The 24,568-nt window shown below is 48.9% G+C and overlaps 1 protein-coding gene across 3 annotated transcripts in view; it reads right to left on the bottom strand.

Annotated features, from left to right (window-relative positions):
• Window positions 1-2,996: 2,996 nt before the first annotated feature.
• CAMK1D (calcium/calmodulin dependent protein kinase ID) overlaps window positions 2,997-24,568 on the bottom strand; it is a 387,831-nt gene continuing 366,259 nt past the window's right edge. For 2 of the 3 annotated variants that reach the window (XM_043883876.1, XM_043883878.1), the window contains exons 7-11: window positions 19,385-19,497; window positions 17,646-17,724; window positions 11,994-12,081; window positions 10,942-11,059; window positions 2,997-8,690 (exon numbers count right to left, since the gene is read on the bottom strand). In XM_043883876.1, the coding sequence (XP_043739811.1) occupies window positions 8,572-8,690; window positions 10,942-11,059; window positions 11,994-12,081; window positions 17,646-17,724; window positions 19,385-19,497 (517 nt within the window). In that variant the 3' untranslated portion in view covers window positions 2,997-8,571. Of the gene's footprint in view, window positions 8,691-10,937; window positions 11,060-11,993; window positions 12,082-17,645; window positions 17,725-19,384; window positions 19,498-24,568 lie in introns of all 3 variants that reach the window. The other variant, XM_043883877.1, reaches the window with a different exon arrangement.

Below are 24,568 nucleotides of genomic sequence, written 5' to 3'. Positions count from 1 at the left end.
AACACATTAGGAAGATGAACTCATGCTAAACACAGTTCCTCCCAAGGGAGGATGGAAGAGAACCAGAGATCTGAGACACTGTCTTGAAAATAAATCAGTGGTTTTAAAGGCGATCTGGGGAAAATAGCAGACAACAGGGAGGTCTGCATGTCAGGGATAAAACTCCGTGTATATGAAGAGAACTTTCCAGTGATATCAATCAGAGCAAGAGAAGAGACTAACTTAAAACAAAAACCCCGGCAGTGTTATGATTATCGTCTACAGCTCGAATTCTAGATCAAATCCAGCTTCTGTGACATTTCTCCTGAGACATGAAACAATGGAACAGCAGGAAACACATGGGCTAGTAACACAGTTATGCCTGTATTCCCTCTGCTGCTGTTTCTCATTTACTGAACTTGTGTAAGACTAGGCTGAGATGCTAAGAGAAGTTTCTCTTGGAGATGTGGTGTGACAAACCTTAGGAATGGTGGCGTTCCAGACGTTAACTGATTCCATGGTGTCAACTCAATCATTACGAGTGGGCCCCAGTTACTGAACAAATGAAGTCCAGACTGGGCAGTTTGGAACTCAATGACCTGCAGAGAATTATGAGAGGAGATACAGTAGGATGGCCTTTGACATCAGTCCAGCTGAGTCTGAAACTCTGCTGCCTGTAGGCAAATCATTTAATCTTTCTGAACCCATCTGGGGAAGAAGGGCACCTTTCTTGTTGAGCTGATGGTTAAATGAGATACTGAATGGAATTCAGTTAGCACAGTATCTAGAACAGAAAATCCACGGCATGGTTAGTAGTAGTAGACATTGCTGCTGATAATAATAACAAAGTATGGTTCTTGTCTGGATGGACAGTTCTGCATCCATGTAGGGAGGCTTTTATTTAATTCTTGTACCACTGGTACCCTATATGTACTCTGGCTGATAGACAATCCCAAGAGAATGTGAAGAGCAAAATTTTCCTGAAAAATATAAGGAAATTTGAGGTGAATTTCAATGCATATTGAACATTTTTTGAGCCATAAGGGGGTTTGGTGAATGTCTGAAGGATAGAGGTGCTGGTCATCGCTGCTGAAACTCAGTGAATTCAAAGTTTGACCTTAAACATTTCAACTCTAGGGCTCTAATATCAGCTTTCTATTAGGATCAGTTTTATACTTCTGTGCACTTGCTTTAGCTAAATTTTCAGTCACAGTTGGCGAGCCTTCTCTTTAATGAATCCTTACAGATAGTTTTCAAAACTGGTTAGGTTACTGAAGTTCTTTCACTTCATAAAGCCTACATTAATTATGTCACCTATGAACCTGCTGAATGAACCCTGTGTTATAGATCCTGACTAGGGTCTGCATTGAGAGAAGGCATATCAGCTAAGAAAGGACTAGACATCAGGTATCAGATGATGGACACTATATTTATTTGGGGCTCACTTATTTCTACTAAGATTCATGCTTTTTTCATTTGATACTGGCTGTGTGGGTTAATGTTTATTTTATATTTCTACAACCATGTCCAATTCCTGTTTTCCCCCTTGACACAGCAACTTATTATTTGGATTGGAGGAATTGTCTGGTGGATCAGATCCAATTCCCACAATATATCTGATGAGCTATGAGCTGCAGGTGTTCCAACCAGAAAAACAAACAAGCAAACAATATTCACTCTTCTGATTGAAACAGAGCAGGATTCTATGGTCCTCACCCTCATGTCCTCTGCCTTCATTTTGCCTGTAGAAAAACATTAGCCAAAGATCGTCTAATCAGAGAAGTGAGAAAATGTAGAAATCAAGGAAAACAGTCAAACAAGACCAAATAATGAGAGTTCAGTCATTAAGCAAAGTCAAGAACCTTTAGTTCCTTCTCAAGGGCTGTGAGCTGTCTTATGGATACTGGAACCCCACCAGGTGGAGGAGTTTACATGATGACCAGACTCTAGCCATGACATAAGCTGCCGTAATTCTGAGAACTGGCCCCAAGAAATGCAAACAAACTACCCTGGAGCTGAAGGTTAACTGTACTTACAACGATCAAGGTGACACTGATCAGACCACCGATGACCAATTTTAAGATGACTATCAAGAGCTGACTGTGCTGTTTCTGCATGTAAGGCCCTCTCTGTCTATAAAAGCTCTTGCCCACTGATTGTAAATGGTGGTGGGGGGAGTTAGCCTTCGGTGAGGTGTCTGCCTGCCCCCTCCCTGATTGTTGGCATCCAGAATACGGCAAAAACTTTCCCTTCCACCAACCTTGACTCTTCATTGGCTTTTGAGCAGTGAGCAGCCAGACCGCACTTTTGGTTACATGATCAGAAAAGAATCTTCCTCTGGGCATTGAGAATTCCCAGGCTGTGCCCAGGAAATGGACAGGTGTGGGCGTGTGTGGGCAGGCATGTGAGACTCAGGTTTTCCTGGAAATTAATGTTGGCTTTTCCTGCAAACGACTCAAGAATATCTAGTTAGTGTGATCTGGATTTCTGGGGGCTTCTGGGTCCACCTCCAGCCACCTTCTACAGCAAGGCAAGGCAAGGCAAAGGGGGAGCCTGAGAGCCCATCAGAAGCCTCAAAGCCAAGCTGTGCCTGTCCTGCCCCCATCCGTGGCACGACTCCGGCACAGGATTCCTGGGGTGGTGATATAAAGTATTTGCATTGTGCTCACTCACTTCGGTCACATCCAGCTCTTTGTGACTCCGTGAACCATAGCCCGCCGGGCTCCTGTGTCCATGGGATTCTCCAGGCAAGAATACTGGAGTGGGTTGTCATGCCCTCCGCCAGAGGAGCTTCCCTACTGAGGAACTGAATCCGCGCCTCTTGTGTCCCCTGCATTTCAGGTGTATTCTTTACTGCTTGAGCCATCAGGGGGGCCCCATAAAGTATTCAGGGGACCTTATGAATTTCCAGGGGCTCCTTCCTTCAAATCCAAACATTATTTATAGAGAGGAGGAAAGAGAGAGCTGTTGAAACACTCCAGTCTGGCTTCTTATGTAGGAAACAAACAGCACACATCTGAAGGTGATTAATTGTCTTTATTGGAGGAAAACAAGAAGTCATCAATCTCGTCATCATTATGATAGAAATCTTGATATGTGTACATGATTGTCAAGGCAGAGAATCATTTGCTACACAGGCCCGTTAACAATTTTGCAGTGCCGCAAACCTATGTGGAGTAAACTTCTTGCAGAGTTTATTACATGCACGGAATAAATGCACAGTTTCCCTTCTTTTGGACAAGCATGTTTTTATGGAAAAACTGAATCAATTACAAGCCTAGTAATAATAGACACAGGGACATTCCTGGGTTCAATGTCATAAGCTTTTGGAAAACATGCTCACTGTTGGGAGAGCTGCAAGAAGGACCATGACATTATTGCAGTGACCAGAGCCAATTTAGAAATTGTTCCAAATTTTATTCTGGACAGAATGTACCTTTTGTATTAATATCTTTCAACCTGAACATGGGGCTAAGATAAATGTTCTCTGAAACATGCCGCCTGCCTTGCAAAACAAAGATGCTGCTGCAAGGTTGTAGCATTTTTGTCACGATCACAATGTTTTTGTTTTAATAACATGTCAAGAGCCTGGCTGCCAGCGCTGCCCCAGCACCTCCTCCCTCAAGTGCAAGATTACCATGAGGGACCAGGAACCTCAGTCTGTCCAGATTAAGCTTTTTCTTTGAGAAGTAATTTATCCAGTGTTTGGGGCTTTTGAGTTCCCCTGGTGATATTTTATCTCTATGATGAAAGCCTCAACACTCCTTTCATTTTCTTTTTTCCCATCCATAAGAAAATAAAATCACCTCGAAGTAAAAGAAGTTGGTAAATCATCAGAAGACACAATCATCATATGAGAAGTTCCCTGGAGACCAAAAGGTTAAAAATGGATATGGCGAATGCAGAAGCGGCATTAGTACAAAGGGGGAAATGCAGTAGTCAGTCCCTTTGGTGTAGAGAGAGACACAGACACCAAGAAGCCATTCCACACTTTGTCCACGAAACCAGATCTGGCAGCCACATGCTGCAGGGTTGGCTGCCAAATGAACCGCCTTTGGGTTTGCAGAAGCAGAGGCCCCGGAGCCACAAGCGCAGCTGCTCCTGCTACAAGTGGCAGGGAAGGCGGGAGAGACTGATGCTCCTGCCCGTTGGATTTGGCCCAGAGCAGGAGGTGGGCCAGGTCGCGGCCAGCATGCAGGGCCGACTTCACAGTGGGGCTGGGCTCCTGTGCCTGTGCTGGGCTGCAGATTGTGATGTACTGGGACCACACTGAAGGTCAGGGCTGAAGGGGGCTTGGGCCTCCTGCCTTCCTCTTTCTCCTCCCTGCCTTCTGGCCAATGTAGAAGTGTCAAGCAATCCCATTGGCAGCCTGGTTTTCTTGGCATCCCTGTGAATTAAGCTCCCCTTTAAGAAATATGCCCAATTCACCCTTCCTATCTCAACTCTGTCAATTCTGAAAACCAACTGGAACACTCTTTGGCCAACTTGCAGCCCCAACCTAGGACCAGCCCCCTGTCCCTCGCAAAGAGTGGTGGGTTACAAACTGGTATATACATTTTTTTTTTTAAACAAACTGAACAGTGTTTGGTCTGGAATGTGTTTAAGGAAAAGGCCAACTCTGCAGAGTGTAAGTGGACAGAACAGGAAGCAGTATTGTTTCAGAAGAACATGCAAAGGTTTCGTGCATCGGTTGATTCAGAGGACCTTCATTCCATTTGCCAGAAGTGACAGTGAGACCCTAGGAAAGAGCACATCTTATTTCTGCTTATGGAAATGGGAGGAACTGCCCTCTACTGGGCCTTGCTGTCCATTTTCGCAACCAGAGGAAGCCCAGAAGGGAGTTTGTGGAGACCACACAAAGTTGGGAAGTTGAAAGTGTCGCAGGCGAAACACAGAGACCATAACCCTCCTTCTCCCACCCTCAAACCTGGAGCAATGGTTCCAGAGTGGCTTCTCCAAGGTGAAGAATCAACACAGCCCAGGCTCTGGGTGGGTGAGGGGGCCATGGCAGCCAAAGTCTTAAAATACTGAGTTATCTCCACTGGGATACAGTCTTTTCTCACAACACATCAAACCCCAGGGCATTCATCAAGCTGTCACTCCTCCAAAGAAAGGGTTAGCCCCTTTCTTTGCAAGGAGGGCTCACTTGCATTCCATCCCTTTGTCCCTAGTGTTTTTGGCCTTCATTCTAAAGGAGGGGGTCTTCCTCTTCCATTCATAATCCGCCCGGATCTTCTGGACACCACGGGAGACAAATGAACAGGATGAGATTAGTGCCGTAGGTAGACTGAGCTGGGGGGACATGTGTCACATGCCTTTCACCAGCTCATCCTCCCTGAGTGCCAGAGACTTGCCTGGTCAGCTCTAAGCCCGGCTGCCCAGTTCCCTGGACGCTACGCTCAGAGCCAGCTGAAGACTGGGACTTGCTCGAAAGTCTGTCAGGGCCACACTTGGGTGCACGCTCTCTGTTTCAGACAAATGCTAGCCTCCCTGATGGCCTCATGGATGAGATGAAGATCAGGGAAGTGAAGGAGAGACAGACAGGCAGCTGAGGGCAAAACCATTCGAAGACACTATTTCAAATAAGAAAAACAATCAACTTTCTCTGAGGAGGTGAAGAGACCAAATTGGTGGGGGGTGGGGGCGGGGTGTTGGAAGGAAGCCTGTGATGAAGTCCATGGTCCATCCTTAGTCTAGCCACAGGCACTGGCCTTGAGATGTGTAAGCTGGGTGTCCCTATGAAAAGCTCAGCTTCTGTTGGTATAATCTGACATCAATGAGGGTCATAGGACTCAGTCACTCCACTTGGCAGGTGTTACCAAAAGGCATATTCCGAGTTCTCTTCCCATGTTGTAGTCAAGTGTAAATAACACGGTTGAAAGAGAACCTCCATTTTTTAACCACAAAGGCCTCTCTGAGCAGAGCAGCTTTTCCATGTGGGGCTTATTTTCTCCTCTTCCTAAAACAATGGGGGAAAAACCTGAGTCTGGTGGCATCCAGACAGCAGAGATTCACCTGATGTCAAGTTCAACAGAGTCTACTTTTGGGCTGAAACAGTCACTATCTTCTTGCAGTTTGGTACTGAGACCTGATGTGGCCAACCATGGCCAAGAGCTGACCCCAAATCACAAAGAGGCACCTGCAACCTGCCCGTCTTTCAGCTCTTCTGCACTTTTCAGGTAGGACATATTTTCAAATTGCATAGAACATGTATCCCACACTTCAGCTCCAGAAAATAATTTGACACCAATAAATCTGGCTTGAGATGCTGCTTCCCAAGTACAAATGACTGTGTAGGGCACAGTTCAAGGAGCTGGTAACTATTTGGGCACATGTTCTAAGTATCAGATTCAGGCAAATTATCACCCTTCCTCCATAACATCTAAGTACTTCTTCTCTTATACTGTAAAAACTTGGATCTTCCATTACACTTGTTAGTTAGCAACATTGTACTAAAGTCCTGGGAGACATGCCTCAGTTTCCTGATTCTGTTTATAATATTCATGCTATTGTCCTCCAAATGAGGCAATACGTGCTTCCTAATTGGGTCTTCTGTCATTTTATAGACATTTCCAGGCTTTTTACAAATTTTGAAGAGTAACACCTTGATTTCCACTCTGGATACACGTGTGGCAGATGTCAAGTGGGATTCCTGTCAAGGGGCTGAGCGTCTGTGATGCGGAGGACATGGGGTGAACCCGATGCCTGTCTTTCCAGCGGCTCTTACACACACCTGCACTGCTGTCCTGAAGGAGGCAGAATGCAGCTGTTGAGCCTCATAACAGTGTGTGTGTGTGTGTCTGTGTTTGTGCTGAGGGGACCATCACTGAACATTTGGCCTACACCCAGGCAAAGGTGTAGAAGTGACAAAGACAGCCTGACCAACAGGATCCACTGAGTGACTATCTGCGGGAGAAGAGCATGAGGACAATAGCCAGGGAAGTCATGGGACCATCAAGAAGACATGCAGGGACCCACTGCGCCTCGAGGCCAACTGTGCGGATGCAGAGTCAGGGCATCGTGTGGGCACGGGGGCTGAGGGAGGGCTTTTGCATCTGGCTCCACCTGCTCACCTCTTCATGACAGCATCTTGGAAGCCTCCTGGAGAAGCACTTTGTCCTGGGTTTCGCACTGTGCTCGCTCTATCCTACACACCCGTCCACCATGTGGGTGTACAACGTGGCCCAGCTTTCCTGGGACACTGTTGGTTTGAAAGTCCTTCAGTCCTGGGACACCCTTCAGTCCTGGGACACCTGGGACCACTGGTGACCCCACCATCTCAGATCTTTGGTTTGGGGATTCCCTTTGTCAGAGGGATGGCTTTGCATGCCAGCTGGGCCTGGCTGGGGTGGTCTCTGGTTGTCACTGCAGTGGTCAGTGTCCTACTGGCTGGGCAGGTCACCTCTCCTCACCTCACATCAATGGGGTCTTTTCCAAGGTCATGGCCCTCTCTTCCCTTCTCCGGATCCTCACCCTCTAAGAAGAGCATAAACACTTGCAGAAACAACTGGTGTGAGCTGGAGGCTGTTCGCAGTTGTAAGATTAGAAATGCATTTTTAAAAAACAGAGAGATCAGTTTTAAAACTGCATAGCTGGGCTTTCACATGCCACCCTCCTCATGAGAAAGGAGAGCTGTGTGAGAAATTTGCTCCAAACAAAATGGCAATCGTGCTCTTTCTGTGCGGGAGGCTCTGAAATTTTTGCAGGGGGAGAGGGGTCATCTCCTTCATCACAAGTCTAGCCTTTCATCTGCTCTGGGGGAGCAGGCTTCTTCATTTCTGACTGCTGATGGCCAGAGGCCCCACGGTCTCCAGTTGGAGAGGGCTTTGCTGGAGGAGCTGCCAGGCAAGGTTTTCTGCAGGTGCCCTCCCACGGGCTCCCCAACTCCCAGGGAGAAAACAGGCCTGCAGAAGAGGTGAGTTACCTTCTCAGAGAACTGCCCCTCCAAGGAAGAAAGGGAGGCAAGGAGAAGGAACTGAAGTAAAGTGCACTCTTCACCTTGGAGACAGATTCTCGATCAATCCTCTATTAGAATTTTAAAAAATACTTTTAAATTCCCTTTGAAGGAAAAAAAAAAATCTCTTAAAGGTTAACATAAAATTCTACTACCAACAAGCAAAAGATACAGGTCATGGAAGTAAGAAGTATAGCTTGAAAGGACACATTTCTTAAAAGGAAAAAAAAAAAAAAACAACCCTAATGCACAATATTTACCAATACTTAAATAATCCAGTTGAAACCTTTTTTTTTTTTTTGTCATGAATGAAAAAATACAACATAGACGGGTACCTCTACTGAGAAGAGCGGAAACGACAGGGCTTGGGGAGAGGAACTGAGAAAGTCCATTCTGTTAGAGCTTTGCGAGATTCATATGTACAGCACCAGATCCCTTGAGTCAGTACAGTTTGTGAGAAATGAACACTTCAGAATTGCAGTATAAAATATGGCCATAAAAAAACTGCTGTCTTCCAGTCCTGTGCAGGGAGGCGCACCATGCAAGGTGGGATCGCTCTGGAGTGGCTGGTGGCGCTGGTGGCCCCCGGGGGCCCCCCTTCCCTGGCCCGGCCCCCCGGGCCCCACCTCCAGGGCCAGTCACTTGCTTCCAGAGTGCCCTGTCGTCACAGTGGTGGGCCTCGGTCTCCGATCCGCTCCCACTCCTGAGACCCCGGACGAAGAGGACATGAAACTACAGAGCGTGGAGGGTGTCAGACCTGCAGGGGGTCAGCGGACACAGGAAGTTCAAAGCTTTAGAAGAACGTACTCACTCCCTCTTCCCGCTGCAAGGGTTTGTTGGGATGGGGCGGACAAACTTTGAGGCCCTTGCTTCTAACTTTTTACCTACCCACAGGAAAACATCTGCAAGGATCCCAAGTCTTCTTAGGGACTTGTGCTCCCTCCTTGCTTCCATATAGCAATGATAACCGTGTTGTATTTGGATACATCATGGTTTAGCTACTGTAACAGGACAGCTTCCATTTACTGAGCATTTACTACATACTAGGCATCAGGCTAGGTACTAAACACGTGTGTGTGTGTGCGTGCGTGCATGCTAAGCTGCTTCAGTCAAACCCGACTCTGCAACCTATGGACTGTAGCCCACCAGGCTCCTCTATATGGGATTCTCTGGGCAAGAATACTGGACTGGGTTGCAATGTCCCCCCTCCAGGGGATCTTCCTGACCCAGGGACTGAACCCACATCTTTTATGTCTCCTGCATTGGCAAGTGTGTTCTTTGCCACAAGCACTGCCTGGGAAGCCCATTGAATACATACTGTCCTCATAGGAACTGTTTATTTCTTACAACAGTGCTGGGAAAGCAGGGATTTTAAGAGCGAATAAAGAATGACCCCAGCTTGGTGTGTGCTCTGGACTCTTGGCTAAGAAGCATCTGTGACTCAGGGCACACTGACCTAGTCCTGCATGAATCGGCAGCCCCCTAGTCTAGAACAATTCCTGACATGCTGCATCTCCAATGCTCCCCAGGCAGACGGATGATCTTAGCTGAGGCAGTGTACCACCCACCCTCGCCACCACGAACTCATGAACGCAAACACATGGACGCCGTAAAGTAAATGACTATGATGGCTTTGCTGTCAAAGCCACTGACTGAATCTTCAAATAATAGATTGTGGGGTTTCCTTTGAGCGGAAGGTGGAAAGAATTTGCACTGAAATATAAATTGGGCCTAAAGCAGTGTGCAGTTGTGTCAGGAGATGTTCAGTGGCGGTTTCCTGGGAGAACTTAAGGGCTGGACGTTCAGAAATGAGACTTGAGGATTATTTAAAGACGAAGGGAACCAGGAAGGAAGGTAAACAGGAAGGAAGTATCATGCCCAGGGTGAGACCAAGCTGAAGGGTTTCAATGAAGGAAATTCTGCAATGCAGATGAGAGCCTCCCTGGTGGCTCAGAGATAAAGAATCCGCCTGCCCATTCAGGACACACCTGAGCCGGGAAGATCCCCTGGAGAAGGAAATGGCAACCCACACCAGTATGCCTGCCTGGGAAATCCCATGGACAGAAGAACCTGGCAGACTTCAGTCTACGGGGTCACCAAAGAGCTGGACACGATTTAGTGACTAAACAACTACAAGTGGAGCAGATGAGACTGTGGAAAAGCCTAGAGATCAAGGTGAACATGTAGAGCAGGGATTGAGAGATAAATATAAGGAGGGTGTGCCTGTGTCCTTGGTGATGTATTGTTCCACGCAAACATGGAGGACAACGAAACATCAGTATGGCTTGGCCAAAAATCTGGTTTAGGTGTTCTGTAACATATTATGGACAAACCTGAACCAACTTTTTGGCCAACCTAACATCTTTACTCTGATCACAAAGCCAACACACTTCAAATAAATTAGCTCAAATGATCATCAGCAAAATAATACATTTTAAAAGTCAGTGAGACCCAGGCTGTCATGAGTCTCTGTCATCGGTTTCTAAGGGTGACGCCCAATGAGAAGCAAGTCAGATCATAAGGAGATGCATCAGAAAGTGTTAGCTTCCGTTCACACATGGCTGGGTGGGACTTGAGCCACTGATTTCTCATCTCGATGTGGAAATACTAGGACTCGGTTACATAAATATTAAATAATTAAAATTTTAAACTATTTTGAAAAACAGTGTCCTAGAGCTGTTGGGAGTGTTAATGAAATCGAGTATTAACAGTGCCTGACACACAGTAAAGTGAAAGGGGTAGTTGCTTAGTCGTGTCCATCCCATGGTCTGTCCATGGAATTCTCTAGGCAACAGTACTGAAGTGGGTTGCCATTTCTTTCTCCAGGGGATCTTCCCAACCCAGGGATCAAACCAGGGTCTCCTGCACTGCAGGCAGACTTTTTACCATTTGAGTTACCAGGGAAGCCTGACACATAGTAGGTACTCGGCAAACCAGAGTCCCCTTTCCTCCCTACCAGATCTGTCTCAAACACCAGTTGGAAAGTTCTGTTTTTGCTACATACGCACAATCTTTTTGGCTGGCCAGACTGAGGCTGCTCGAAACACTTGCATTTGAACTGTCCAGGCTGCTGCCAAGATGTAGTTTTCTCATATGTCTCACAACGGCCGTGGCATTAAACGCTTGCTGAAATTTAAGAAAGAGGAAAAGCAGACAAAATATTTCAGCTAATTAGAAAAGCCTCAGGCTGTCTCCTATCATTTCTCTTGTTACCCTCAGCAGTTTAAACTTCTAAAAACATTCTCATGATCCTCTAGAAAGGAAACTGGTGTTGTCGCTTCTTCCAAAAGTACACTCATCCTTTGACCCTCTCCCTCCATCAAAATACATTTTGGAGATGAAGAGAATATTTTTCTTCTGACATAATAATGTAAACTACAGAATAAATGTAAACCAATTCTCTCCATAATTTAGAAGTGACTTCTAGAATAAAAAGCATATTGTAATAACGCAGTACCTTAAAATCTTATTTTTAAGAGTTTTCATTTTCTGATTATTGGTGTTTTTGTCCTAAATAACAGCATTTCCTGTGAATAAAGTAGTTCAATGGAATTATTATCTGCATAGTGTCTACTTGTTGGCTCTCATGGAAAAATAGCCAGCTCTTAATTACCCATGCTTATGAGGACACAGGCTAATGGTTTAAGTCCATCACATTTTTACTGGAATGTAGTGATAAGTTCAATTGAGATTTCCTGTTTCCCTTTTCCATTTTTATATCACTTTTTAATAAGAGTCAATTCCTCAAGTTTCCAACAAAGTGAAGGAAGACAACAGGGATTTCTTAGGAAATTGCAAATAAGGAAGAGCTGGCAATATTGCTATTTCTGGATGTCAGAAGGAAGATATTAAATCATATACTTTATCCTTCTCACACCATGATGCTCTCTTCAAGTCTTAATCTTTACTACTTAAAATCAGCACCATTATTTGGGTGAGGTTCTGGAAATTTTCATCAGACCTCCTGGGTGAGAACAACCTTTAGAAAGAAGAAGCCCTCTAACCATAGGGCAGGTATGAGTGGTCAAGTTCACTGGGAATGCAGGAAATAAGGACTTACTCTCCACTTGCTTTTGGCGAAGTTCTTCCGGATCTGGGCGCTGACCGACTCGTGGATGTTTTTGCTGAGGGCTGTGTCACCAGCGATCCTGAAACCAAGGCAAAGATGCTTCTTCAGAAGGGTTTTGCAGGCGGCGGGGTGGCGAGGGGTGTGGGCTCTGACACCAAGTCCCATGCTATTGTGGCGAAGCCACGTCCTGTCCCCTTCCCCAGGTTTGCTAAGAGGGTGGCCTGCACCCCCAAGGCTCTGGTTGGAATGTTCACAGTCCACCACCACCGTACTCCGAGCCCCAACCCACCTCCTCTTTGCACCCCTCCAGGCTTGGGCAGCACCTTCATGGCAGACCGCTCTGGCTGGCTCCCCACTCGCCCTTTGTCACCTCCATTCCTGCAGCTTCAGAGCCCACAAGGACCACACAGCCTGAGCTCAGCTCCCCTCCCTTTGCCCCAGCTTTCTACCTGCTAGGCCTCACCCTGAGGTTGCAAGCAGGTCCGCCACCTGGTCTGACCTCCCAGCTTCCTCCCACCGGCCCCTCTGCCTGGCATCCCCAGAGCCTCTGGTCCACGGACCGCTCACCGTCCCGGGCCCACCGCTCCATTCTGACGCTATCCCGTCAGCTAAGCTAAGTTCCGCCACGTTCCACTCTTACTCCCACCCCCAGGGCCCCTTATCTGCTCTGTGCTCGGTGACAGGGACCCCAGTCTCAGCTCAGCCCTGACTGGTACACCTTCTCCTGCATTTCCTTGAGAAGTCCTCAGAACTGCAAGGACCACGGCCCGCTACATCCCACTGGGTCCCTGACATCACTGGACAATCTTGATGTTGTTCCTGCTGGACCTTAGCTTTCTATCACAGGGAGGAAAGGCAGGCTTAGTCTTTACCTCCTACCCCCAGAGGCCCCCCTCATCCTATTACTTCCTCCCTCTGCTTTGTCACACCTCTTCTCCCTCTCTTCCCCACTTCCCTCCTCCTCCCGGCCTCCCAATCTGTTCTTACGCCTCCCTCTTTTCTCTGGGCTTATGGTCTCCAGTCTTATCGATGACCTGGGGGTCTCTCCAGCCCATTCTTCCCCCTCACACCCTTCTCAACCTTAATACCATCCCCATTCGACATTCGACCCCCCACCCCCATTCTCTGGCAATCTCACAGGAAACTGTGTTTTGCTGTCTTTTCTGGGCTTGAATCCATCCATCTTCCCTTTCTCTTAGCACCAAACTATTCAATTCTAAGCTGACTTCTGATGCTTCAGAAATAATTTGTTGGATTTTGGAAAAGTTAATGGGTAGACAGATGCTGGGGACACTGACCATCCTTTCTGGTGGGAAGGTGACCTGTGGGTGAGGGAGTTGGCCAGGTCTCAGACGGCCCGGGACCCAGGCCAGCCTGGACACACACTGCTGTGTCCATTCACTTCAGGACATGAAAGGAAGAAACCACCGCTGTATAGAATACACATTCCCACCACCAGCCTTTCCCGTTGGAACTGAAAACATGGCTGGTGCACTCTGGAAGGGAAGTCTGTGTCAGGCTGGATCTAAGTTTAGAATACAGTCTTATATCCCAGCTCAGCGCAAGACCCCGTCAATAGACTCCTGTAGTTTTCCCAGCAGCGCTGAAAATACACAGCTCAGACGACGCTCAGAAATGAACCTAAGCCAGCGAGGTTTCCATTTCCTTTTCTGCCATTTTTTTTTTTTTTTTTTTGGTGAAGTATAGTCCCCATGGACTGTGGCCTGCCAGGCTGCTCTGTCCATGGGATTCTCCAGGCAAGAATACTGGAGTTGGTAGCCATTCCCTTCTCCAGGGGATCTTCCCGACCCAGGGATTGAACCCAGGTCTCCTGCATTGCAGGTGGATTTTTTTTTTTTTTAACCATTTGAGTTACTAGGGAGGCCCTAGGTTTCCATGTCCAACAACTGTCAATAGCCCCTTTCCCCAGACACATATCAGTGAAGAGAAATATCTGAATGCGCCAACCAAGGAAGCATACATGTTATGAAGCCTCTTCTCCTGGAGGGCTCATGCGCGTCCTCCTGCGCCTCTTGAAACAACTACATCCTCAGAAAAGAACACCAATTCCACCTGTTGGTGGCCAGCTCTTTCTTGGAAACCTGGGGCAGAAGTGGCCAGAAAGATCGAACTCCTCGGACTGAGCACTTCTGCAAGGCAGAGTCCCCTCCAAAACAAACAGGCTGGCTGGGGGTGTCAGAGAGACGCCCTTCCCTGTGGGCGAGCATGGCCGAGGGGGAGGAAAGTGCAAACCTTCGGTTGTTCTAGTAAAGTCCTGTGCTCGCTTCCCAAAGTGCCCAGGCGTGCTGCCACTGGCGAAGGACCCAGCAGGACAGACAGTGGCCCAGAGGCCCCTGTTAAACATCAGCTTGGAGGTGAAGTCACCTCGGCTCATGACAGCTCACCACCTTCCTCAAACAGGCATCACTCCCAGCAGCCAGGAAGTTCCCAAGGATAACGTGGGATGCCCAGCGCTCCCAGCTTCAGGATCATTCACCGGCAAAACCACAGGCACAGAATCTTAGAACTAGAAGGGACCTGGGATGTCACCTCGATTGTCCTAGGAATTGAACAACACCTCGGATACAGAAGAATTTCCTGATGATTCTGTACACACATGTAAAGCTACAGGCACCTCTATTTCATCCGGGTCTCCGACTCTCTCTTGCTTCCCAGTTTTTGCCTCTAAACTAACAACGGAGATGGCATTTATATCAATCACGCTCTGTCGGGTCTGTCTGGCTCTTTCTCTCCACACACAGATCATCAAACTCCTCTCCTCGCCTTTTGGTCCTTTGATATTGTGTATACAATCAAAGAAGTCTCTGGGCTTCCCAGGTGGTTCAATGATAAAGAATCCACCTGCCAGTGCAGGAGACACAGGTTCGATCCCTGGGTTGGGAAGATCCCCTGGAGAAGGAAATGCAACCTGCTCCAGTATTCTTGCCTGAGAAATCCCATGGACAGAGGAGCCTGGCGGGCTACAGTGCATGGAGTTGCAAAGGTGTCAGACACAACATAGCAACTAAAAAGTAACAACAACACTGTTCTCTCAGTGCCTTCACAGCTCTGATGGTGCGTTTTCCTAACCACTTGCTCAAGACAAGCTTGGTGATGCCTAGTGTGTCTCCCAGACCCCTGGGATCCGCCCCAGTTCCTGTGGGTACTGCAGCTCAGCCGCTCGAAGCCCCGGGGAGGGGAGGGGTCTCCATGAACACTGAGGAGAGGGCTGCAGATGCCCCCTGGCTGTGCCAACACAACAACGTCCCCCCAGGAGGGCAAACTGCTGTTGCCCTGGGGACTGGCTGAGTGTCACCTGGGGTCACCTGAGGTCATCTGCTGACCCCCAGGATCATCACTGTGGTTTGTTAATCACTGAAACTGGAGGCAGAGGCTCAGAACAATCCAAATGAGGTAAACAAACCTCGTCAAGTTCTTTCCTGTCACTGGGACTGGATTCCCATCCTGCCATTGCCTGCTCTTTAGCCGTAAGCCAGCAGTTGGTTGGCTCCCAACCATCCATCACCCAGACGAAGGCGAGGCCTCCCTTGTGGGGCTGGGGAACATATGCTGAGATGCACTGACTGCCCTCTGCAAGGACAGCTTGGAAAGGAGCCCTGTCCTGCCTAGAGGGGTCTGTTTTGAGGCTAAGGGGAGGCCCTGCCCTAGCCAAGCCAACCGGCCTTGGCTCAGTTGGAAAAGCAAGTGCAGAGTGAGAGATGATGCTCTCTGGGTGTCATCCACATACTGGGACCACAGTCTCCAGAACGGGGATGCTGGTAAAGCCATGTCTCACATCCTGCAAGCTCTCAGCTGAATCTGTGTTTTCAAGTTGCCTGGGCAGCTTTACATACGAGACACAGGTATGTTGTAAATGCAGGCAAGCGGGGTGTTTCTGGAATGCTTGAGTCAAACCATTTATCTTTACCATTTTCTGTCACTTGACTTTCTGGGAATTCTGAGATGCACAGTAAGAATTATAAAACATGGGGGAAAAGCCCCACCTCTGAAGTAAGGAGGCATTTATTTGTGCAACTCACATGCCAATACATCTCAGTGTGACCCAGGCTGATGACCCTGAAGTCATCTTAGACTTGACCTCTTTCCTGAGCTCCAGGCTCATTCTGCAAAGCACCCACCAGAACAGATCTGCATCAAGATGACATAGCACCCTCCTCGATTTCTTTCACTCCAGCCCGCCTGTTCCCCCAGCACAGCATCCTCCCAGCCCCTTGAACTGGACAATCTGGAATAATCTCACCACTTCCACAGGTCAGCCCGGGGCCCATAGCTTCCCCACCCCTGGCCTGTCCCCGCCCCCTCCCTTCATTCCTGGGACACTGGGCAGACCACCTCCACCCTCCTGGGGCCAGCCCTCTTCACATGACTGCTCTGCCCCTCCTGGCACCTCCCACGCCTAGTCCCCAATCCTGCTGCCAGGCTGAGGTTTTGAAAATGCAAATTTGATCACTCAGCTTAAAACCTGTTTGGGGTCCCCCTTGCCCAAAAGCAAAAGGATTCCAATAGATTGGAGATTATTAGGTACTCTTCTTCACATGGATTATCTCATTTGCTCCCTTGAAAATCCCTCTAGGATACATACCACTGTTATTTCCCATCTCAGAGCCACAGGTGAGGCCCAAAGTTTAAGGAGCTGGTTCACACAGCACAGCCCGAGTCCAGGACTGGGGTCCACGGGCCCAGCTGGAGCTCACGCCAGAACCTGTTGGGTCTCTCCTTTCCAGTCTCGTCTCTCAGTTCTTCTGTCCACTCTCACCAAACGCTGCAGCTTCATGGATGGGTGTACAGTGTGAGCCCCCAGGCCTGGCCCAGGAGGCTCACGCAGCCTGGAATCCCTGCCCCACCCTAGGTGCCCGATGACAGCCTCTTCATAGCACAAGGCGGGCATCTCTGTGAAGTCCTGCTTGATTCTCAGCCCTGCCTTGCCCCTCTGCCAACATCAATGGTCTGCATATTGTACTGGCTGTTTTACTACTCCTGGTCTTTGTCTAAAAAAGGAGGCTCATGATGCTTTAATAAGAAGAGTTTAATGACGCATTTGCTACGTGCCAAATGTGCTAAATCTTCTATGTGTGCACGTGATCTCAGACACTGCTTCCACTGACCCCAAAAACTAGGTATCATCATCCTCACTTGAAAGATGAGAAAATTAAGGCTCAGAGAAGTAGAAGTTGAACCAGAGTCACCGGTTCAACCCTAGTAAGTGGCACAGAAGCACGTTGGCTTCAGGGCACCGCAGGAAATGTAGTCCAGGATGTCGTAAACTATCAGTTCATCCTGCTAGAGGCGATGAACCACTAACTTGAAAGGCATCTTAGAAGAAAAAGAACATATAACCTCAATCCACTTACTGGCTGAGTAATAACCTCAAGGAATGAAACTCTGCTCTTAAAGCCTCCTTGGGGGATTACCTTCAATAAAAACGAGCCTAAAATATTTCACATAAAATGAAAAAGCTACAGCTATTTCTTGTGCATCTGTCATTAGTGCCTTCAGAGACCATGTCCTCCGAGGTTGGGTGGGAAAAGGAAGAAAGCGGCTGGCCAGATGGGATGCCAAGCCTCACCCGTGGTTTCCACAGTGGAGACCCAGCTGCCTGGCCCCTCGAGTTGATGTTCTTACCATGGGTGCCGAGCTGCCTGCTCGCATGTGTATCTTTTATTTGGATCTTTCTCCATCAGGTTCCGAATGAAGTCTTTTGCTGTTCAAAAAGAAGGCGCAAGGAGAGGAATCAGTGTGTGGCCTGAGGTATGACAGTAAGATACCAGTGGGTCTTTGGGAGTATCAAGGGCACCATGACAAACATGAGACCAGCCTTCCACAGCCACTAGTGAGCTGGGACAAAAGGCAGCGGTACCAGCATTTGGGGAAAAGAGAAGCTGAGACCTGAGGCTCTGAGTGGTGACACAGTGAATGAGGAGGCAGCTGAGCCTGGCCTGGGACCTGCCTTCCTGGCTCTGAGTCCCTTCCTGCTGGCAGGCAGCTAGTGGCACCTGTGGTCCAGGGAAGAGACGAACAATCCTTGTCACCAGGTGCCTCTCACTCAGCTCACCGCTGCCTCAGGGAGCTGTTTCGTTGATATCTTCTCCATGTTAAGACATCACTGATTCAACAAAATCGCCCAAGCACCCACTAGGCTCCCCAGGGCTTGGGCCAGCGCTGCGGACACACAGCCCGCCAGAAGCGCCCCCTGCAGCCCCCGTGGATGATGACAAACAGCGAGCAGGAAATCATGATGCAGAAGGTGTGCCCTGGTGGAGAGGAGGAACTGCTTGGAGGCCCAGGAGTGGATGTGAGCCAGAGCAGGACACTGAGAGCGTGGGGGTGGGGGAGGGCTGGGTCCCAGGACTGGGGGATGACATGTGCCAGGGGGAAATGTCACCTCGTGGGCCCAGCAGCTCACTGCCCACAGGACTGGACTTCTGGGGGACAGCTGAGCCCTTCCCAAGTCAGAAGTAAACTAGTCCCCATGCGGCTCTTTCCTGAAAGCTTTGGAGAACCACAATCCCATCCCAGGTTTTAGAAGACTGAGGAAGAAAGTAGGGCATTTCCAGCTAGGAGAAAACAATGCAAATAATAAAATGTGATATTTGAATAGGTGGTTCATTATTTCATTTGATCCTTATACCACCTGCCAGAGCGGCGGGGAAGAAGTAGTGTCACCATCCTCATCTGTTAGGAAGGAAGGTGAGGTAAGAGACATTTGATCTGCTCTTGTGGGCCTTGGGTTTGATTTTTCTCCCTGAGGGGGGAAATGGTGAACTTCCCTGGGAATGTTTCCTGTGGCTGAGTAGCTGAGATGTGGGCTCTGGCTTGAAGGCATGGGTTCAAACCCCAGCTCTGTCACTTACTACCCGTGTGGCTTCAGTCAGGTTATTTCACCTTCTGGGGTCTCAGTTTCCTTATCTGTGAAATGGGGCTAAGAGGATTCCGCGCCTGACAGGTTGTCCTGTCCTGAGGACGGGGTGAGCTAGCACACATTTGGAGCTTATGGTTCTTAGCACACAGTAAGCGCTCAACAAACACGAGCTAACACTGTCTCCTGGAGATTACGAGTTTCAGTAAACTCCGGAAGGTGGTGCAGGTCAGGGAGGCCTGGCGTGCTGCGGTCCATGGGATCGCAAAGAGTCGGACACGACTGAGAACAACAAACACTGTCTGACTCCAGAGCACCCAGAGCAGGGCACGGCCGAGCAGAGGGGTGAGTCCCCGCCCCCAGCCTGGCTGGGGCACACGGCCCAAGCCTCTCCTCGCATCACAAGTCAAATCAACGTGTGTAGCTCAGGACCATTCTGAGCCCCCAGGGCCTGTCGCAGATGCAGGTGGTCAGGGTGTGGGGGTCCCCGAGCCATGAGACCTACCCGAGTCGGAGATGTCATCCCAATAGGGGGAGTCGAACTCATATTCTGCCTTGAGGATCTGCTCAAAGAGCTTGGAGTCGTTTTCATCATAGAAAGGAGGGTAGCCGCAGAGCCTAGAAGACAAGAAGGCGTGCGGATCTGAATCAGCTGTGGAACGAGCACCGTGTGCTGGCTCGACGGGCTGCCCGGAGGAAGAGCGGTTTTCGCCCAAGTGCAGAAACCTGAACTGCGTGTGCTGCAGACACAAGCTCTGCCAAGAATCCGAACCTTCTGTGGGTCCATGCGGCACAGAAGCAAGACTGGTTTCACAGGCAGCAAGAAGGGTTAGCCCAGGTGGTGACAGAGGCTGAACATGTACACTGAGTTCATCTTAAATGTTGCTGATCTTACTCCCCGTGATATCATCCCCAGTAGAAGACAGGTTAAGGAAACAAACAGAATGTATGTTTGGTGTTCTCTATAGAGAGCTTCCCTGGTGACCCAGCAGTAAAGAATCTGCCTTCAATGCAGGAGATGCAGGTTCGATTCCTGGGTTGGAAATGTCCCTTGGAGGAGGGTATGGCAACCCACTCCAGTATTCTTGCCTGGAAATGTCATGGACAGAAGAGCCTGGCGGGCTATGGTCCACGGGACTGTGAAAGAGTTGGACATGACTTAGAGACTAAAATGACAACAAATACATTTTAGAACCCTTCCAGGTTCACTTTATTTAATCAGAGCAAAATAGGGAAATTTTACAAGCCTGAGTAACCAAGTTGCCATATGTGGTCCCAAAATGCACAGTTTCATCCTACCACACCCAACCTGGGTATCTGAAAGGTTACAGTTTCTCCCATTAATATACAATAAGCAGAAGTTGACATAAGTTATAATACCATGACCTTTTTCCCAATGAACCCTTAAAATTGAATTTTCAAAGATAATCCAGGTCCAGTGGTTAGGACTTGGAGCTTTCACTGCAGTGGGCCTGGGTTCCATTCCTGATCAGGGAACTAAGATCCCACAAGTTGTGAGGGGCAAGCAGTCAAAAAAAAAAAAAAAAATCATTTAGGATGTTGGTGGAGAAAACTTCTAGTTCTGGAGGTACTGACAGTCACAATAAGGAATTTTTATTAAATACCCCTAATGTAACTCATGCCATGAAACTGTGGGTTCTCCCTCCCAGGTCTGCTACCAGCTCTGATGTGACCTTCACCACTAATAGGCCAGTGATACATTTTCTGGACCAAGATGTCCTCATCTAAACACAAAGAGGCCAGACTGGAAAATTCCTAACATTCTTGCTGGCTTTAAGATGCTGTGGCTCTGTGCCTCCTTCTCCCAATTTGTTTGGCTGGCTGTGCGTGCGTGCATTCTAAGTTGCTTCAGTCATGTTAGACTTTTTGCAGTCATGTTAGACTCTTTGCGACCCCATGGAATATAGCCTGCCAGGCTCCCCTGTCCATGGGATTCTCCAGGCAAGAATACTGGAGTGGGTTGCCATGGCCTCTTCCAGGAGATCTTCCTGACCCAGGGATTGAACCCTTGTCTCCGGCATCTCCTGCACTGGCAGGTGGGTTCTTTACTGCTAGAGCCACCTGTGAAGCCCTTGGCTGGCTGACAGACCAAGGGAAAGATCTGGTCCGTGCTTGAGGCCTGGGGCAGTGGGGTGAGGTGGGGTGGTGGAGGAGAGACGGGGCAGACAGGGGCAGGCCCTGGCTGGGACTGGACATTGGAAAGGGGTGAGATTTAGGCTGTGACCGTGATAGGCAAGGCTCGATTCCAGAAGGCCGGGCAAAGAGGTGGATGGCACAGAACTTGGTTCTGGGCCTGAGACAATCCCAGGGCGGCAGCAGCCACCGTGAGAGAGTCCTGCCCCCAGACGAGCCCGGAATCTTCCCACGCAGCCCAGTGTTGTTCAAAGCACAGCTACGGCCCAGAGACCAGTTTAATGAGAACAAGGGAACAGGCATCAACAGGCTCTAGGCCTTTGAGGGATTGAGGCTGTCGGCAAGTAAGAAATTTAATAAAGGTCCAAAGCACAGCGTTCAGTACATTTTTTCAGCCGTTCCTGCACTCTGCACAGCCTCGCTGCCTCTGCTGTATAGGGGAAGGGCTGACGACACTTTTAAACGCTGTGAGACATTCTGTGGGCCGCTAAGATTCAAAACCATCTCTCCCTACAGGGTTGGTTAAGGGGCTAAGAGCCTGGAAAATTTCATTTTTAAAGATTTGCTGCTTTTGGCGAAATGAGTGAGAGCCAGTGCTTCTGAAACCACGAAGCCCATATTTCACTGCCCAGGAAAGCCTGGGGCTCAGAGACGGACACAGAAATGCTTCCCATAACGAGGATTTAGGGTAAATGAAATGTGCATATTAGGAAAAGCAGACAGAGCGAAATGTTAGTTCGTCCTGGAAAACAAACGAAATTGTAGATATGTGAGGTTTCTGTTTGTTAACAACAGAGTGTGTTTTATTTTACAGTTTGGCTTTCAAGGGAAAAAAATCTTGAAGAAAATTTCAGGAAAGATTTATTCTTCATGTGCCAATTTTCTTAAAGTAATCCAATTTATTCTGGTTTTAGCTCTTTTTGGGGAGGGGAAGGTATAGAATACTGTTTGTGTTTCGGTACTGAGGATGGAGGGCTTCTCTGATAGCTCAGTTGGTAAAGAATCCGCCTGCAATGCAGGAGACCCCAGTTTGATTCCTGGGTCAGGAAGATCCGATGCAGAAGGATAGGCTACCCACTCCACAATTCTTGGGCTTCCCTGGTGGCTCAGCTGGTAAAGAATCCGCCTGCAATGTGGGAGATCTGGGTTCAGTCCCTGGGTTGGGAAGATTCCCTGGAGAAGGAAAGGTTACCCACTCCAGTATTCTGGCCTAGAGAACTCCATGGACTAAATAAATAGCCCATGGGGTTGCAAAGAGTGGGACACAACTGAGCAACTTTCACTTTCACTGAGAATGGAAAAAAAGGAAACGGACAGAGCTTGGGGACTAAGTTAAAATTAAGAAAGAAGGTTTAAAAACAGGGACTGAAACAGAACGAAAGGGCAAGGAGAGGTTGTAAAATCTTCCTCAGACCTAGAAATTTCACAGGGTTCCCAGGCAAGGCCATTTCATGAGTGGTTTGTGTGGCAGGTTCAATTAGCAGAAATGACAACTCTGAGACGTTTCTATCTCCATAAACAGGATGCTGACTTCCACAGTCCTGGGCCTGCCCATTTGCAAGTTTCGTTTTCATCTCTGTGTTCACAGTTTACATATCAAACCAGCTACATAATCTACAAATTGATATCACCATAGGTTCTCAAAGATGATAAAGCCATTCCCAATTGTTCTAGGCCAAAAAGTCCGTGGCTCAGTATAACGTCTGAGCTTGCCCATTACAGACGGTCCCCCCAGTGCCAGCAACCCGGCTCCACCAGCTCCTCCCTCACGTCCATTCCAGCCTCGGAGGGCCATGCAGGGAGCGTGCTCACCCCTCCCATCTTCCCTCTGCTAGTGTAGCCTCAGCCAAACACATACTTGGGGTCAAAAGTCCCAGCAAGCGCTTTGCTCTATTGTCTCACTTAAACCTCACTCCCCCAGGAGGGGTGCGTCTCTGACACCCTGCCTGGACCTGCAGAGCCACCCTCCCCTCCGCCCCGTCCCCGGGAGGGTTGCTGAGGGCTGGATTCTCTGACATCTGCTGGGGGCTCAGCCAGCGGGGACCCCGGGGGCAATGAGGGAGGAAGGAGGAGGGCAGGGCAGGGTGATGCCCTGGCCCCTTCCCTCTGAGACTCAGGCTGGTTACACCCCTGAGCCCAGGGCAGTGCTGCTCCCAGGGAGGCGGCTCTACCAGACTCTCCCTTGGGCAGGGTAACTGCTTCCTCCCTCCCTGATCACTGAGGGTCTGAGGGCAAATATGGCTCAGCTGCCGTCAGTCTCAAGGTCATGGTGCTATTCCTTGTGGTCCCTTCACACCAGAGCCCTGTATACAGTCCCTCATACAATTCTCATTTTAAAGGCAGAGAAACCAACTTGCAGCGAAGTCAGGACACGAGCCCTGTCTGATTCTGAGTCTGAGTCTGTGTTCTTAACTGTCTTGCTTGTTCACCAAAGGGAGAGAGGCTTGAGAACTGAACCTTAGGTTTCAGTCTTGACTCTGAATTCTCTCTGCAGGCCGTTTCCTTTGCCCACTGGCCCCTTCAAGTGCAAATAGAGCCCAGCCACTGGACACGACTTCCTCATTTCCCAGATGCTAGGTCTCGCTGCTAAGATGCTTAGGGTTGGTTTGCAGTCCACAGAGCACTTTTTGTTTCTGGACCAAAGTGAAGGTCTACACTGTACCTGGGCTGCCCTCCCCTGGCACTTTCCACCAACTGGCCAGCTAGGGTGTCACTAGGAAGACCCAGCCCTCTGCTGCCGGGCAGTGTGGGTGCCCTGCTCTGCGTCCCCATGGCAGCGCAGAGAGCTCCGTGGTGACCCTTCCTACACGGCACGCTGCCCTGACCTGCCCACACCCTCCTCAAGGCAGGACCATGTCTCAAGTTTTACTTTCTTCTTGGATTTTCAGTGCCCAACTCAGGATCTACCTATGGCAGCTTCTGGGTCAATGTTTGGATGAACAAACACGCTCTTGAAAAGGGGGTTTCACCGCTGGCTGCTGAGCCCTTTGGCTGGGCTCTGAAAGAGAGACAAGGATGAAGGAAGGATGCAGGCGCGCCCACCGCGGCACAGCCCAGGGCACCGTCAGAGTCCTCGCTCACCCCGACTCCTCCCTCCTGTACACGGAAGGTGGTAAAACAATAAAGTTCGGTACCACTGACGGACATTCCAGAAGAACCCAGTGAGCAAGGCCAGGTGTTGGGAGCAACCTGGCCTCTGTTTGTAGAGAGAACGTATTAGGTTACCTAAAATGCCACTATCATTGTGTGGACAAGTCTCATGAAGGAGGAAGTTTTCCATGAAGAGGGCTGTTAACATAAATGAAAGTGAAAATCACCCATGGCTAACCATGGCTAGTCCAGCAAGGCACAGTTATTCTCAGAAAATGAAACGGTGTGATAGTGTTAGAGCTTCCGCTGAGTGGTCCCGAGACTTGACTGCAATAATTGTGCTACATTAAGGGATGTTCCACCTCCGCCTTTGCCCTTGGACAATATCAGTGTCCCTACAAAAATGGATGCCTGCTGAAGAGACTTCCAGATAACCATCAGTTGT

Source organism: Cervus elaphus, chromosome 23 (assembly GCF_910594005.1).
Source record: "Cervus elaphus chromosome 23, mCerEla1.1, whole genome shotgun sequence".
Taxonomy (NCBI): domain Eukaryota; kingdom Metazoa; phylum Chordata; class Mammalia; order Artiodactyla; family Cervidae; genus Cervus; species Cervus elaphus.
The sequence above is the reverse complement of the archived record's forward strand: the minus strand, read 5'-3'. Positions and strand labels throughout refer to the sequence as shown.